Source organism: Mustela erminea, chromosome 1 (assembly GCF_009829155.1).
Source record: "Mustela erminea isolate mMusErm1 chromosome 1, mMusErm1.Pri, whole genome shotgun sequence".
NCBI classification, from domain to species: domain Eukaryota; kingdom Metazoa; phylum Chordata; class Mammalia; order Carnivora; family Mustelidae; genus Mustela; species Mustela erminea.
The window spans coordinates 107,830,149-107,845,536 of record NC_045614.1 but is presented as its reverse complement, the minus strand read 5'-3'; the positions used below and the strand labels follow the sequence as shown (position 1 = coordinate 107,845,536).

The 15,388-nt window shown below is 36.1% G+C and overlaps 1 protein-coding gene across 2 annotated transcripts in view; it reads left to right on the top strand.

Annotated features, from left to right (window-relative positions):
- The window catches only part of OSTN (osteocrin), a 41,641-nt gene that overhangs the window by 23,819 nt on the left and 2,434 nt on the right, over window positions 1-15,388 (top strand). For both annotated transcript variants that reach the window (XM_032337841.1, XM_032337846.1), the window contains exon 4: window positions 11,701-11,812. In XM_032337841.1, the coding sequence (XP_032193732.1) occupies window positions 11,701-11,785 (85 nt within the window). In that variant the 3' untranslated portion in view covers window positions 11,786-11,812. The remainder of the gene's footprint in view (window positions 1-11,700; window positions 11,813-15,388) is intronic.

Below are 15,388 nucleotides of genomic sequence, written 5' to 3'. Positions count from 1 at the left end.
TACATCTTAGCCCAAACCATAAATATAATTAAAGTTTCTCTTCTTCCCTGCTTAGGCCCCATTCAAGTTGTGAGGTTGCAATGGGAAGGGGGTTGCTTGTAGTCAATTTCTTCCTGCCCCTTTCCCTAGGACAGTGGGCTGCCTCCCGCTGTGCAGAGAGGTAAAGAAAACTCTGACGCGAATGAGGCTTATACCCTGGCTTTACTGCTCTCTGGCCTCAGTAAATGTTCAAAGCTGATTCCTTATCATGGGCTATTTTGCGGGGAGGAGCAGTCATCACATAACCCCCATCAGGAACATCGATATAAATATCCTTCCTTCTTGCAATGCTCTCCCCTGGTAGGTCAGTTTGCCCCTCAGCCTCATCTTCCCTTCCCAACTTCTTCAAATGACATCACCACCAGCACCCTGATGAGGTCACCTCACCATCACCCCTGGCAGCAAGGCCCTCAGGGAAGGTGTTTTTTATAGTGAACATAAGGCCAACTCTATCCACAAGCTTGCTCTGCCTCTGCTCCACAGAAAACCCACTGCTTTGGTTCCAGTCACAAACTGAAACGGTTCCTTATGTAACCATCTCTTCATTCTTGTCTGGAGCGAACTCTCACAGCTTCTTGCCCTTGAGATTTCACTGACGCTGTTCTCTCAGGCCTGCCCTCTTCCATGGGCATATGTCAAGCCATCTAAATTGTTTTTTCGAAGTCTCCCCCACACCCTAGAAGAGGAAAGAGGAGGAAAATTATCACTGTTCTCCAATAATTCATTCCACAGAAATTCTCCTTCTTCACCTACTCTATCTACATCTATCCTCTTATTGGATTCAAGTTGGGATAATCAGTATTTAGGAAACCCCTTTTCAACAACTGCAAGAGTCTAGTGTTTCACTTTGGAATGCAAGAAGAAATGCTTGCCACCTACTTCTGTTTTTCCCTCAGCTTTTCAGGTCACAGCCAAAACTAAGATAGAAAAAAAAAATCCCATTTAACATCCTGGTATATATATTTTTTCTAATCCCTATAACTCCCTAAGAAGATATTATTATCCTCATTTTATTTGCATATTTTCAGGCAGAAAAAATGATTTTCCTGAGATTATCAGCTAGAATGTTAGATGTTTAAGTCCAAGTCCATTGACTTTCCAGATAAATAGTTCTTCTGATGAAGAAATTAAAGTTCTGCATCAAAAAGGCACCTATCCAAGAACTGGAACAGCAAGGTTCACTTAGAATGTATGCATTAAATAAATAGTTTTAGAAAATTTATACCAATGATAGATGGGTTTCTATCCTAAGCCAGACATTAAATTCAGAGTACAGTTGAGAATAGCAATGGCAGTTCATGTCAGATATGATTGCCCTTCTGATCACAGTCCCAAAGATTAAAGATAAAAATCCTAACATTTCATATTCCTTCCTAATTAATTGAGAAGCAATGCTACAGACCTAAGCCAACCTAGAAATCTCATGGTTTTGCTATTCCTTTCCAGCTCTAATTTGGTGATGCCCAAAAGATATAGTTCAAAATGGGCTCCATTTCAGAGAAGAAATTCAAGAAAATGATTCAAAGAATGGTGTGTCATTTCCCTACTTCCTTCCTCCTAGTTGAAAAGCCTGGCTATGTAATAGAAGATGCTCTCAAGCATAATGATCCAGGGCCATTGTTCATAACTATTCTCTGTTGCTGGCCTCTCATCACTGCAGCTCAACACCACAGACTGAGATTGTCCCTTTGCCTTTGCTCCCTACCCTAACTAGTATATGAATGAGTTTAAAACCTTCTCCCCAGAGCAGCAATATTGATTCCATGGATAGGGCTTTGATGTGTACCTTATCTACTCCCATCCCCAAAAGAAGATTCTAGAAGATATTTTTGTGTAAATCTATTTGCTGGGTAGAAGTTCTGAAAGTTTCATTAGACCTTCACAGAGGTTCATGAGCCAAGCAAATGAAGATCCCCTATACCTTATCCTAGTGCTTTACAGCAATTTCCAAATCAAGCATGCCTATGTTACCTTACAAAAACCTCAATCTCGTTATTTATTCCAGTGCTCATGGTTTGTTTCCACCCATTCCTTGGGATAATACTTTAGAAGGTGACATTATGCTTAGTCAGCACCATCATCATAAATTTAACAGAATCCATTTAAAATTGAATTACTACTTTGAAATAGAATTCCAAGTCATACATCAACTTTCTGCTAAGCAAAGAGTAGCACTTTCTTCCATCTTCCTAAACAGATCCCATTTATTAAGCCACAAATTTACATGTACAGGAACTCCAGGTAGGGAAAGACTAACTTCTTGTCCTACCCTTGATTCACTCCCTTCTGGAAGAGAAAGCAGTCATTTATCTAACAGGCAAGTTATTGTGGAAGAGTCAAGCATATTTCATTGATTGCCTTTCTTCCTGTTGCTACATGATAACCATGACTAGTGATATAAATTGGTCTAATCCACGCAGGAAATAGAAGCCTTTTCAAATGCAAGTGGTGAAGCCACATCCTATGTTCAGTCTGATCACTAATAAAAATGACATCTTGATTCTCATGCATTGATCATAGCTTATTTCTTTATTGTTTCTGAATGTGGACTCTGTGGTTGGAGGGGACATTGTATATTGGCCCCTAAAAAACTATATCATCATTCAGACTTATTGTGGTCCTTCATCCTGATATTCTGGAATTGAATTTAAAAGGCTAATTTTCTGTTTTAAACACAACTCTTTGGACTTTGATGATAATGCTTTTCATTCTTTACAGGGCTTTGCTGAGTCCTTCATTTTAGCTTGTCCTCATACATCAGTCCTTCTTTCCAAGTTCATATAGTTATAGCTGTCCTCCTATAGTGATTTCTTCTTTTTTTTTTTTTTAAGTTTATGTATTTATTTAAGTAATCTCTATATCTAGTGCGTGGCTTGAACTCAAGACGCTGAAATCTAGAGTCATATGTTCTTCTAACTGAGCCAGCCAGGTGCCCCCTCGTTCAGTCATTGCTTAATTCTATGCCTTAATTATAAATTGCAATAACCAAGATTGGGACCATCATTTGTTTTTACTGTTTTCCACATTTTCTGTAAATTCTTCCAGGAACCCCAAACTAGATGTGATCTCTTCTCTTGTGGAATTCCAGAGCATTTCGAATTTCACAGTATTAGATATCTTAAAACACTAATCAACATTGATGTTCTCACATAATTTCTGTGCATCAGAATCCAGAAAACTTTTGTCTGAATGCATCTGGCTAAAGGTCTCTCTAAGGGTTTCCGTGAAGAAGCTGGCCAGGGCTGCAGTCATCTGGAGGCTATACCAGGGCTGGATTAATCATTTCCAAAATGACCCACTCAACATGGCTGATGGCAGGAAGTCTTAGTTCTTCACTGGCAGTTGGCAGGAGGCTTTTAGTTAATTGCTACGTAAACCTCTCTATAGGGCTCTTAGAGTGTCTTCTGGAAAAGGCAGATGACTTCGCTAATGTAAGTGATCCAAAATAGCAGGGCAAGCTACAATATTTTCATGACTTAGCTTTGGAGTCACACATCAGTCACAATATACTGCTGGCTACAGAGGTCAGCCCTGCTCGGTATAGAGGGAAACTGTATTATAGTGATATTATTGGGGCTCATGTTGGAGCCTGGCTACTGTACTCATCTAAGCTGTATAGTATAATAATTTAATAATATGTTTTACTAATCTAGATTATGGAACTATTTAAGGGGCGCCTGGGTGACTCAGTCAGTTAAACATCTGCATTCAGCTCAGCTCATGATCCCACGGTCTTGGGATCAAGCCCTGTGTTGGGCTCCCTGCTCAGCAGGGAGCTTGCTAATCCCTCTCCCTCTGCCCTTCTCCTGAGTTTGTCCTCCCTCTATCTCTCTCTCAGATAAATAAATGAAATCTTTAAAAAAATAAAATAAAATAAATTACTGACCTACTTAAAAGAACATCCTCTATTAACCATTACCGTATCTTCCCTTTCCACATATTACTCAAAGCTGCTGGAGGGGCAGGCCGTTGTTGACAGGGCCTAGCATTTTATTGCCCATTTAAGATGTACTGCAAATCAGACTGTTGTTTTTAAGGAAACATTCTCCACACTCTGATTCTTAGGTTTCTTTCCTTGGAACTCAAAATCATAAGCAGGATCAGTAAAAGTTGTAGTTGTAACCAACAATTGGGAAAAAAATTTACATTCACATGAAATAACTATTAAAATCAATGAAGTTCCAGTCCACAAAATAAGCCTTAAAATTTTTAAAGTTCTGGTTACCATATGGAACATATTTTCACACCATGATATAATTAAATAACAATAAGATAACCAAAAAAGAAGGTGCAATCCTCAACTCACTTCATGAGAATGCATTATCTAATCACCAAAACCGTGTATGGAGAGAACAAGGAAAAAAAATTATAGGACAATTGCATTAATGAGAGCAGATACAAATTCCTACAAAAAATTAACAAAACAATTCAAGTAATGTATTAAAGAAGAATACAGCATTATCCTGTCCGGTTCATCACAAAAACACAATATAAGGTTGATTTGCTTTGGAAGGTCAATTAACAACGTTAATAGATTGAAGAAATAAAGCCACATCACTCAATAGATGCAGAAAAAGCATTCAATAAAATTAAGCATCTATTCATGATCAAAATCACTGATAAACTAATAATAGAAATATAAGGAAACTTTTTTTTTTTAACCAAGTAAAGGACACCTATTAAAAAACCTACAGCACATGTTTTTAAATGGTGTCACAACAACAACAAATCCAATAAACTATGGAAGGTCTTTATGGAGAAAATTGCAATTATTCTTGAGAAGGCATGACAGATAACCTAAAGAAAAGATCTTAGATAGAAAGATTCGATAGCATTAAGATTTCAAATCTCTCCAGACCTGTTTATACCTTATATTCAAAACAATTCAAAGTAAAATTGCAAAAGGATATTCCATGAGACTTAATAAGCTGAATCTAACATTTATAAATAATTAAATATGAATATAAAAAAGACCTTTGTTTCATTCCATAAATAAAAGTATAATTTCAAAAGAATTAAGAACATAAATGTGAAAAGCAAAACTACAAAAAGAATTTAGTATGAAATAGGAGAATATCCTCATAACATTAGAGCAGAAGTCATTAATAAACAAAAAGTAAAAATACCGATAAATTTAAAAATAGTGAAGATTTTCATAAAAGACACAATAAAGAGTAACCACAAACGGACAAGGATATTTGCATGTAACTGACAAAATCTAACATTCTGAGTATTTGTAACTCTCCTACAAATCAAAATTTAAAAGATAAACTAACGAGGGTAACTGGGTGGCTCATTTTGTGAAAAGTATCCCAATTTTGATTTTGGCTCAAGTCATGATTTTAGGGTCCTGAAATTGAGCCCTGGGCGTGGAAGCAGCTTAAGAGTCTCTTCCTTGCCTGCTGCCGTCCCCCACCATGTTTCTCCCTCTCTCACTTCTAAAAAAACAAAGCACAGAACAAAACAAAACAAAAACTAAACAATAGAAAACAGGCAACAGACTTGAACAGACACTTCCAAAAGAAGAAATCCAAGTAATCAGTAAACAAAGGAGAAGGGGAGAAACTTATTCAGAAACAACAAATTAAAACCACAGTGAGACAAAATTATAAATGCTTGAGATTTTGCCATTTGCAGCAACGTGGTTGGACCTAGAGGGTATTACACTAATCGAAGTAAATTAGAGGAAGGCAAATTTCATATGATCTCACACAATTGTGGAATTTAAGAAACAAAACAGATGAACATAGGGGAAGGGAAGGAAAAACAAAAACCGCACATTGCAAGGGCTGGCCTAGATTTGAAACAATAGGAACTGCCATACTCTGCTCTTGGATATGTAAATTGGTACAACTTTGGAACAGTCTGGCACAATGTAATATAATTAAGTGTAGGCATAGCTAACGATTGTACTTCTAAAAACACACTTGAGAGAAATCCTTAAATGTGCACTAAAGGCAACCCTAAGAAAATTTTCATCTGAAGAATATTTAACACCATAAAAGAAAATAACTCAAATTTCCCTCTATGGCAAAATGTCTAAATAAGGTATTGTATATAAATACAATAAAATATCATATAGCGGAGAAAATAAAGAAATGCAACTGTATATGTCAACATGGACAAATATCAAAACAAAATATTTGCTGAAAGAAGTCAAGAAGAATTCATACATGGTTTTTTAAAAAATAAAATTACAGAACCATCTACACTAAAACAAGAGAGTTTTGAATAATACATAGAGATTATAAGGAAAAGCAAGGGGATAGATAATTAGACCAGAATTCAGTCTACAGATTACTTCTGGGACTGAGGCATAAAAGGGATGCAATTTGGGAGCAAGAACACTGGAGAGTTCTATAGTGTCGCTAATATTCTATTTCTTCATCTGGTGCCAAAGGAATGTTCATTTCATTTTTCATTTAACTGATCATAGATAAATCTATAGGCTATTTTGTATGTGTGACGTGATTCTCAATAAAACATTTAAATACACATTTCCTAACTCTTGTTTTAGAATGTAAGAATTTTTTCAGAATCTGGGTTATCAAAGGATATAAATGCTTAAAAAATCCTATTAACACAAGAAGTATATTTAAGTGGAAAGTTTAAGGTAGTATTTGAAATAACCAATGCATTCTCTTTATTAGTTTGGCAGGTATTTTGTATCCTTAACCTATTTCAGAATCTTTTAAAATGTAAAAGGTAACATTGATATATAATATAAGCCATGTCATACCATTATTTTGTCACAAGAGGGACTAGATAGTCAGAAAGTAGTTTTCCCCTTTGGTCTTAAGAATATTTCACTGTCTTAACATTTATGTTTTACACACTGTTTATTCCTATAAGGGTATGTGTTACAGAGTATAGGACTGTGATATATATTTCATATCAGCAAAAACCTTAAGATAAGTACTAGTATGCCATTTTACTTCTAAATGGATGGAGACTGCATAGAAATTATTTAACTTACAGAGCTATGGTCTTTTTTTTTTTTTTAACTGCTTTACAGGAATAATTGTTTTCATTTTGTATTAGTGCTAAATATTTTAAATACTGAATGGCTTTTCACATTTATTTGTTTATTTACTTTTCTTATTTGATATCAAGATACATGTGAGCATTTGAAACCACTCCCAAATTTTAGAAAATGAATCAAACTAATTATGGATCTATGGTTAGGACAAAAACGTTCATATCCACGTGACCAGTGGTTTTCCAACTCTGCTCTAAGCACTCTTAAGTGTTTCTGGAAGCTCTTACAGAGTCCACAATATAGGAGAAGGTGGGGCACTTCTTTATAGGGACGGCTCTTCACTGAACATTTTAGGTACTGAACCCTTTTATAAAGCTTTTATTTGTAGACATAATAAACTACAAATAGTTTTAAAACCAGTGGACAGGACTGTTAGAAAATAATAGTAGAATCGGTTAAAATGTGTAGAATGATTTCAGGTGTGTTACCTCATTAGCTTTTATCAAATAATGTATGTCTTATTCACCACTGTATCCCCAGTACAGAGAAAAAAATATCAATGATTGTGCATAAAGCAATCAAATTTACTTAAGGAATAAGTGTTAAATAAACAAACTGGCCTGAAAGATAGGCAGAGCAGGTATTATCTAAATCTCATCAAAAAAGAAAGAGAAGATCAGAATGACAACGGTCCTACAAACGCTTACAGTAGAAGAATCAGGTAGAATCTGTCTTTCATATCCTGGTTCTTCATCAAATTTGGGGGGAAGAATGGAAGGAAGGAACATAGAACAAGGAAAAAAGGAAGGAAAAAAGAATTTATTTTGCTTTCCACCACTACAGCTGCCTCTTAGTTGCTTGAGCAAAAAAGATCCATAGTAGAAAAGAAAGAAAAAATGCTGTTTTCATTCATTTTACCTTTGTTTTTGAAAAAATGTATTGGTGCTCTTTTTTTTATTTACATTCAATTAGCCAAGATATAGTACCTCATTAGTGTGCATTAGTACTCTTAACCAGTAAATGTTCTGTTCTAATTTGTAATGATGCATGAGACCATCATACTTTCCTCTAAAGAAGCAGAAGTGTGACTGTTCCTGCCACCATCCAACCCGCAGGTGCTTTGGGAGGTTAGTTCACATGTGCGGCACTACTCTTTATCCCAGCTGCCATTTCCTTCCCCTTCTCACCAGTCCTTGAAACACCCAAAGGGGTTGGTTTCTCACTTCCTCTTCTTACTTGTCTGGAACTTCTCCTGAGCACTCTCCTCCACCCTGAGGCGGCTTCTATCTTACCCTTTTCCTGGACTTAAGTTGGAGGTAGTCAGTATAGGAATTGAAAGGTTCAAGGAATAAAAAATCCTATCAAGTCTGATTTTTTAAAAATATATATCAACAATGTTACCCTCAGACATAAGCTCTAAATCATACAGATATATTCATAAGTTATTGCTATGGTAATAAATTACCTTAAGCTTCTGGACTTAGAACAACACAAATTTACTGTCTCACAATTCTTTTTTTTTTTTTTAAATTTTTTATTTTTTATAAACATATATTTTTATCCCCAGGGGTACAGGTCTGTGAATCACCAGGTTTACACACTTCACAGCACTCACCAAAGCACATACCCTCCCCAATGTCCATAACCCCACCCCCCTTCTCCCAACCCCCCTCCCCCCAGCAACCTTCAGTTTGTTTTGTGAGATTAAGAGTCACTTATGGTTTGTCTCCCTCCCAATCCCATCTTGTTTCATTGATTCTTCTCCTACCCACTTAAGCCCCCATGTTGCATCACCACTTCCTCATACCAGGGAGATCATATGATAGTTGTCTTTCTCTGCTTGACTTATTTCGCTAAGCATGATACACTCTAGTTCCATCCATGTTGTCGCAAATGGCAAGATTTCATTTCTTTTGATGGCTGCATAGTATTCCATTGTGTATATATACCATCAACAGATGAATGGATCAAGAAGATGTGGTATACTGTCTCACAATTCTATAGGCCTGATGTCCATATACCAATATGGTATATGACAGTCGCCATATACCAATCTATACAACTTTTCTCCTTTCCAATTAGGGACAGCCATGTGATTGATTGTTAGGCACTGTGTAGCCTCTAAAATTGTCCCTGCTAGCTGCTCTGTGCTTTCTTTTGCCTGATCTGCCAGCTAGCTATGGAAGAAGTCAAGAGGTCACTGGGCTGCTCTCCTTGGAGGTTCTAGAGGAGAATCCATTTCCTACTCATTCAGGTTGTTGGAAGACTTCAGTCTGTTTTGGTTATAGGACAGAATTCCATCTGTTTTGGTTCTCTTTTGAGAACTTCTAGCAGTCACAGCATTCCTTTTTTTTTTTTTTTAAAGATTTATTTATTTGAGAGAGAGAGCATATACAAGAAGAGGGGAAGGGGCTGAAGGAAAGGGAGAGAGAGAATTCTCAAACAACCGCCCACTGAGGGCAGAACAGACACAGGGATTCTGAGATCATGACCTGAGCAGAAATCAAGAGTCAGAGGCCAAACTGACTGAGCCACCCTGGCGCCCCTACCTACCATTCCTTGGTTCTTGATTCTTTCCTTCATCCTCAAGGCCAGGGATGGTGGGTTAAGTCCTTCTCAGAGTGCAGCTCTCCGACCAACCCACTCTTCTTCAGTCATCTTCCACTGTTACAGAGACTGGACTAGATTGGACCTACCTAGACAACCCAGCATAATCTTTTCATCTCAAGGTCCTTTTTAATTCTATCGGTAAAGTCTCTTTTGCTGTGTAAGGTGACATACTTGTGGATTCTGTGGATTATGGTGGGGACATCCTTGAGGAGACCTTATTCTTACTACCACAAAGAAAATAACTGTTTAAAATAAAAGTCTATAAATTATATGAATAAAAATAAAAAATATGAGTTTTTTTCTTTTTCCAGTAATAATTATTTATAATTACATCAGCATACTTAAGCACTGGTGAAATACATATTTCCTCTGTCTCATCAACATTTATTTTACACTAATTTTACTAATCCCCTTTGATTATCAAGTTGAAAAATTTGTAGTACATATTGTATCCAAAAATCCAGAAGTACAAATGATGGACCTCACTGAAGAGGGTATGTTTTTCAGAAATGTGAAGAGTAGAAGCACCTGGATGGCTCACTGGGTTAAGCCTCTGCCTTCCGCTCAGGTCATGATCTTGGGGTCCTGGGATAGAGGCCCACATCCAGCTCTCTGCTCATCAGGGAGCCTGCTTCCTCCTCTCTCTCTCTGCCTGCCTCTCTGCCTACTTGTGATCTCTCTCTGTCAAATAAATAAATTTTAAAAAATTAAAAAAAAAAGAAATGTGAAGAGTAGCAGAGGTATGACTAAGTTAAGGATAAACACTAAATTTTTTTTCCTGGATTTTCCTCTATTGATCAAACTGTTGTTTAACAGACAGCCTTATAAAATCATATATATGATGCTATCTGCATTGACTTGCAAAACCAAAAGCCAGCCTGTAAAGGCAGATGGATGTGAATCAACAGAAAAGAACGCTGAATTAGGTAAAAACAAACAAACAATCAAACGAATAAAAAACATAACATGACCCTGTGCCTGGTTCCTGCAGTATCATTGAGGGATAAGTTCCAATCAGGTTCTTGCCTATTTTTATCATCATTGTATACACAGTACTAAGCACAGTGCCTGGCATATATAAAGCATTAAGTAAATATTAATAACCATCAAATTTATTAGTTTGAGTACAGTCAAACTGTGTTTATGGAATGTTCTATGTGTAAGATACAGTAATAAAAATATTCCATGTTTCCATTATTCTCTATATTTCTCAAAGCTTTTAAATCAATTATTTACCTAATAGTGATATGAGGAACACTGATTAGACCTGGTAGTTAAGGTAAAAACTTGGTGTCAGTAAAAATGAGAGCTTTTTCCCCTCTACCTATTTACATCAAATCATCACTTATCTGAGAGGACTAGGATTTTGACTTGGTAGAACGAAGGTATGACAATAGCAAATCAAAAGAATATGTTCCTTCTTTCTAAAGGGAGATTTTACAAAACATAAAAGCCAGAAATCCTCCCATCTTAATAATGAAACTAATTTTTTCCAAATAATATTTGACACAGAGAATATGTGACAGACAGAGACCATTGCGTAAAAAGCTTCCCTGGGTAAAATCCAAGTGAAGACCTGAGAAGCACACTTCGTCTATAGTCAGTCTTGGCATCAGCACTTTCTCCTCCCCCACCACCATTCTTGCCAAGAAGAACCATTTTGAGTCAGAGATTGGGGAAAACCACTGAGCTAGTGTAGTTGTCATCCATCACCAGAGGAATATACCAACATTTGAAGAGAGAAAGGGACTTACCCAAGCTAAACACTTAACAGATTTATATGCTAATAAGACCCCGCTTTTCATCGGCACTGTTTGATTTTGGATAAGTAACTTAATTTCTCAAAGCTTCAGATTCCTCAGATATAAAATGGAGGCATTAGACCCACTTTGACCGATATCCAAAGAATAAGAGATACTGTCTGGCACATAGTGAGTGGTAGTGAATGATAACTATCATGTGTATTCCAACTCCCAAATAAAACACCTAAATCTGCAAGAAATAAAAGAGCAAAACTCATTAATTGATAACTTGGAGTTTAGCTTAAAAATAATCTCCTTGGTTTGTTTCAGGAAAGTAGTAGATCATCCAAAAAGACGATTTGGTATTCCTGTGGATCGGATTGGTGGAAGCCGTCTCTCAAATTCCAGAGGCTAATTGATTCTAACCATGAGTACAATTTGGGTATGTAACAGTATATTCAAGCTTCTGATTAACATTTCACAATGAGTTCATTGATCCATCTTGATTTATAAATTGCCCTTTTAATTTCCTAGCTTATAAATTCACTGTTTCAGCTTTTCTGTACTCAATTAGTATATTGATGCAAGTAACTTAAGTGACATTTAAAAAGCAAAGGAATGTCCTAGATCTACTTCACCATTAAAAAGAAGATTCAATTATCCCCACAGATTCTCATACAATTAGGGGATACTAATATATGAACAATGGTTAAAATTCTAACTGACGTATTAATCACCTTCATACATGCACATAACTGTGTAGTAACCCCTCTATTATAAGGAAGACACATTTCAGTGTCACACAGCATTTTGTTGCCAATAACTACATTCCCAGATTTATGATAACACAGAACACAGGAGAGAGAATGGTGTAGCAAGAAGAGTATTGGTCATAGAATCATAACACCTACTCCAAATCCTGGCTCTGTCACTCATTTGTTCATTATCTTGTTTCCATATCTTATTTCTCTACATCTTGTTCATTTAAATAGTAACACACTAGTATCGTGAGAATTAAATTAGAAGTGTATTGGGCACACAGGACATGCCAGTAATCTTAGATTTATAGTTCTGAAAATTTACTCTGTGCTGGGCCCTATACTTTGTGCTATGTACATACTGCTTCATTTAATCATCCTTTTCCCTAAAGTAGGTCCTGTTGCTGTCTCCAGTATCTTGAGAAGTAGGACAGTGTAAGGGGTAAAAGTGACAGCAGGAGAGGCCAGTGTTGTGGGTCAAATCCCGGTTATTCTACCTGTTAGCCGTGGGACCTTGGTTAAATTCTAAAATTCCCCTCCATAAATGGATGATAATAATGAAGTTCCATCACACTACATTGTCCAGAGAACTAAATGCATTGATACGTATTAAACATTTAGAATAGTGTCTGACATGTAAATATTCAATAATCATCATTATTATTATACTATATTATATAATATTAGTATTATACAATAATAGAAAGCATAGATATATTAACTCAAAATGCCATATAGCTAGTGACATAAGTAGCATTTAAATCCAGAAAGGTCATATTCTGAGTTTATATTTTTAAAAGTATATTTAGCCATACATATTATATATTTTAGATTTTTTTTTTAATTTGTCACAGAGAGAGATCACTAGTAGGCAGAGAGTCAGGTAGAGAGGGGGGGGGAAGCAGGCTCCCCGCTGAGCAGAGAGTCGGATGCGAGGCTCGATCTCAGGACCCTGGGATCATGACCTGAGCCAAAGACGGAGGCTTAACCCACTGAGCCACCTAGGCACCCCCATATTATATATTTTAAACATGAAATGCTAAACATAAAATCTAGGCAAAGTATTTTTTCTCAGTAAAGCTTACAAGAGGATGCATCCTCCATCCCAGGCAGAGGAGACAAACGGGAACTGTTTTGACAGTTTCAAGCATGACTTTCATGCTTTTTATTTCTCTCCGGATGATCCTTTGACCAAGGATGCAGAGTCCCCCAAAACATCACATTAACCCTGAACCTCTCAGTTTAAGTCATGCCGGTTTGTTCTCTTCATCAAATGCTCTAAACCACAGTGAGAAGTGAATATTTTACTTCAACTTTCTTATTCTCAGAATGACTTAGTTAAAAGAATTTTTTTTCACCATGGAGCTCTTGATCAATGAAGTTATGAAGTTACTGAATGTCCACAGATATAAGAGGACTTACTTAGTATGTGAAGAACAATGTATTTTGAGTAGTGCCATCTTCAAAATGTGGATTGAACTTTCTTTTTGTCTAGAGATATACCAAGTATGGTTACTCTTTAGTATTGTTAAAAATCACCACATTATATTTGAGTAGGATCTAATTAATTGCTATTAAAAACTGAGTAATTCCTTGAAATCAGGATCACAATCCTCCAGTTTCTTGATGTGTTGAGAACATTCTGACACTGAGATTAAAACAATTAGGTTTGATTAGTTTCCATAGGAACTCTACCACCTTGGATACCCTGGATTATCACCATTCTAGTATTTCTGAATTAAACCAAAACAGGTTATGATTAAAAAAAATACATGCAGGAAACTCCTTTTCATTTACATTTTCATATGAAGTTTCAGACCATGTAAACTCCTGATAGCCACTGAACTACGGCAAGGTATTTGAATTAATATAATGTCTCCTGGATCACTATGGGCAAAATCCAAATTCATATATTATATCCTTCATCTAATAGGCTTTGGTAAGTATGATGACAACCACTGTCCTTATTACTGAAGTTTCAAGATAGTCATATCACAACATAATAGATTTAGAATAAAACCTAACACCATGTATTTTTTTCTTTCCCTTTGTCGATCATTGCAGGGGCACCCATCAACCATTAGGTTTCTAGTCATTATTTCCTGCCACTGTCACCGAGGTTTTTCAGACGCTTTCTTACTTTCTCATACGTTTTAGGTTTTCTCAAAGTTTTAGGTTTTCAGTTTCTGAATAATAAAAAAAATAAAAATAAATATGTCTAATTTCCATTTAACTTTTCAAAATCATTTTCTGATACACTGTTTTTTATTCTTAATGACTGATAAAATCACTAAGAGATTCAAGAACATAGTCTCATTTAATCCTACTCTTTTGTTTTGTTTTGTTTTTTAATAAATGAGGACACTGGGTCTGTGAGAGGAAAACGATTTGCTCAAAATTTTACACTCTCAGACAGGCAAGATCCAGAGCCCAGGTCTCTGGACTTCTAAGTCAGCATTCTCTTCATGACCTAGAAGGTCTTCGGGAGGTTAAGTTGTCATTGCTGGATGCCAACTTCTCTGCTTACGCATTTCTAAAACAAACAGAAGCAGTGTGTCAGACTTTGTGAAAATCTTTGTTCCACTTCTGTGGGAGTTAATGTATACTCTTTTAAAGAAGGTTTATTTGTGGGTTTTCACCTTCTGGGTTTCACAAGTCTTCACAGTAAAAGTGAAACTGGTTCTAATCGTGGAAGTTTTGTGTGGTTTGAGTTTAGATCTAGATACAGCTGCTGTATGTTACCTAGTTTTCAGAACAAATGTTAACCTCTTCTCAATATGTGTTTTGGAAAAGAAGATAACCTGGTATTTACAACAATGTCTTCCTCAAATCATTAATGTATTTGACCACAATTTTGAGTTTTTTTATAGGTGTCAGCTCTAAGCAACTCAAATTCAGAGAGGGATTGTGTCTAAGATTTTGCAGCTTGTCTAAACGCGGTTAACAAGTTCTAAGTCTCTACAATTGAAAACTGGATACCTTCCTGATGAAATTGGGTAGAAATAGGACTACTAATTATGCTACCTCTTGCTACCATATGCGCTAAGATTTTTAATAATACAAGGCACATGGTGATGTATTATACTGACAATTTTTTTATATTTTAGACCAATATTGACGCACTATCATTCAAACATATTAACAGAACTCTTAAAGAGCAGAAAAAATTATGTTTAAATGTCAGCATTATACTTGGTCCCTTTAAGGAGAGCAAAATATATAAAATTATCAATGTGTTATAGCAATAAACAAAGTAATAG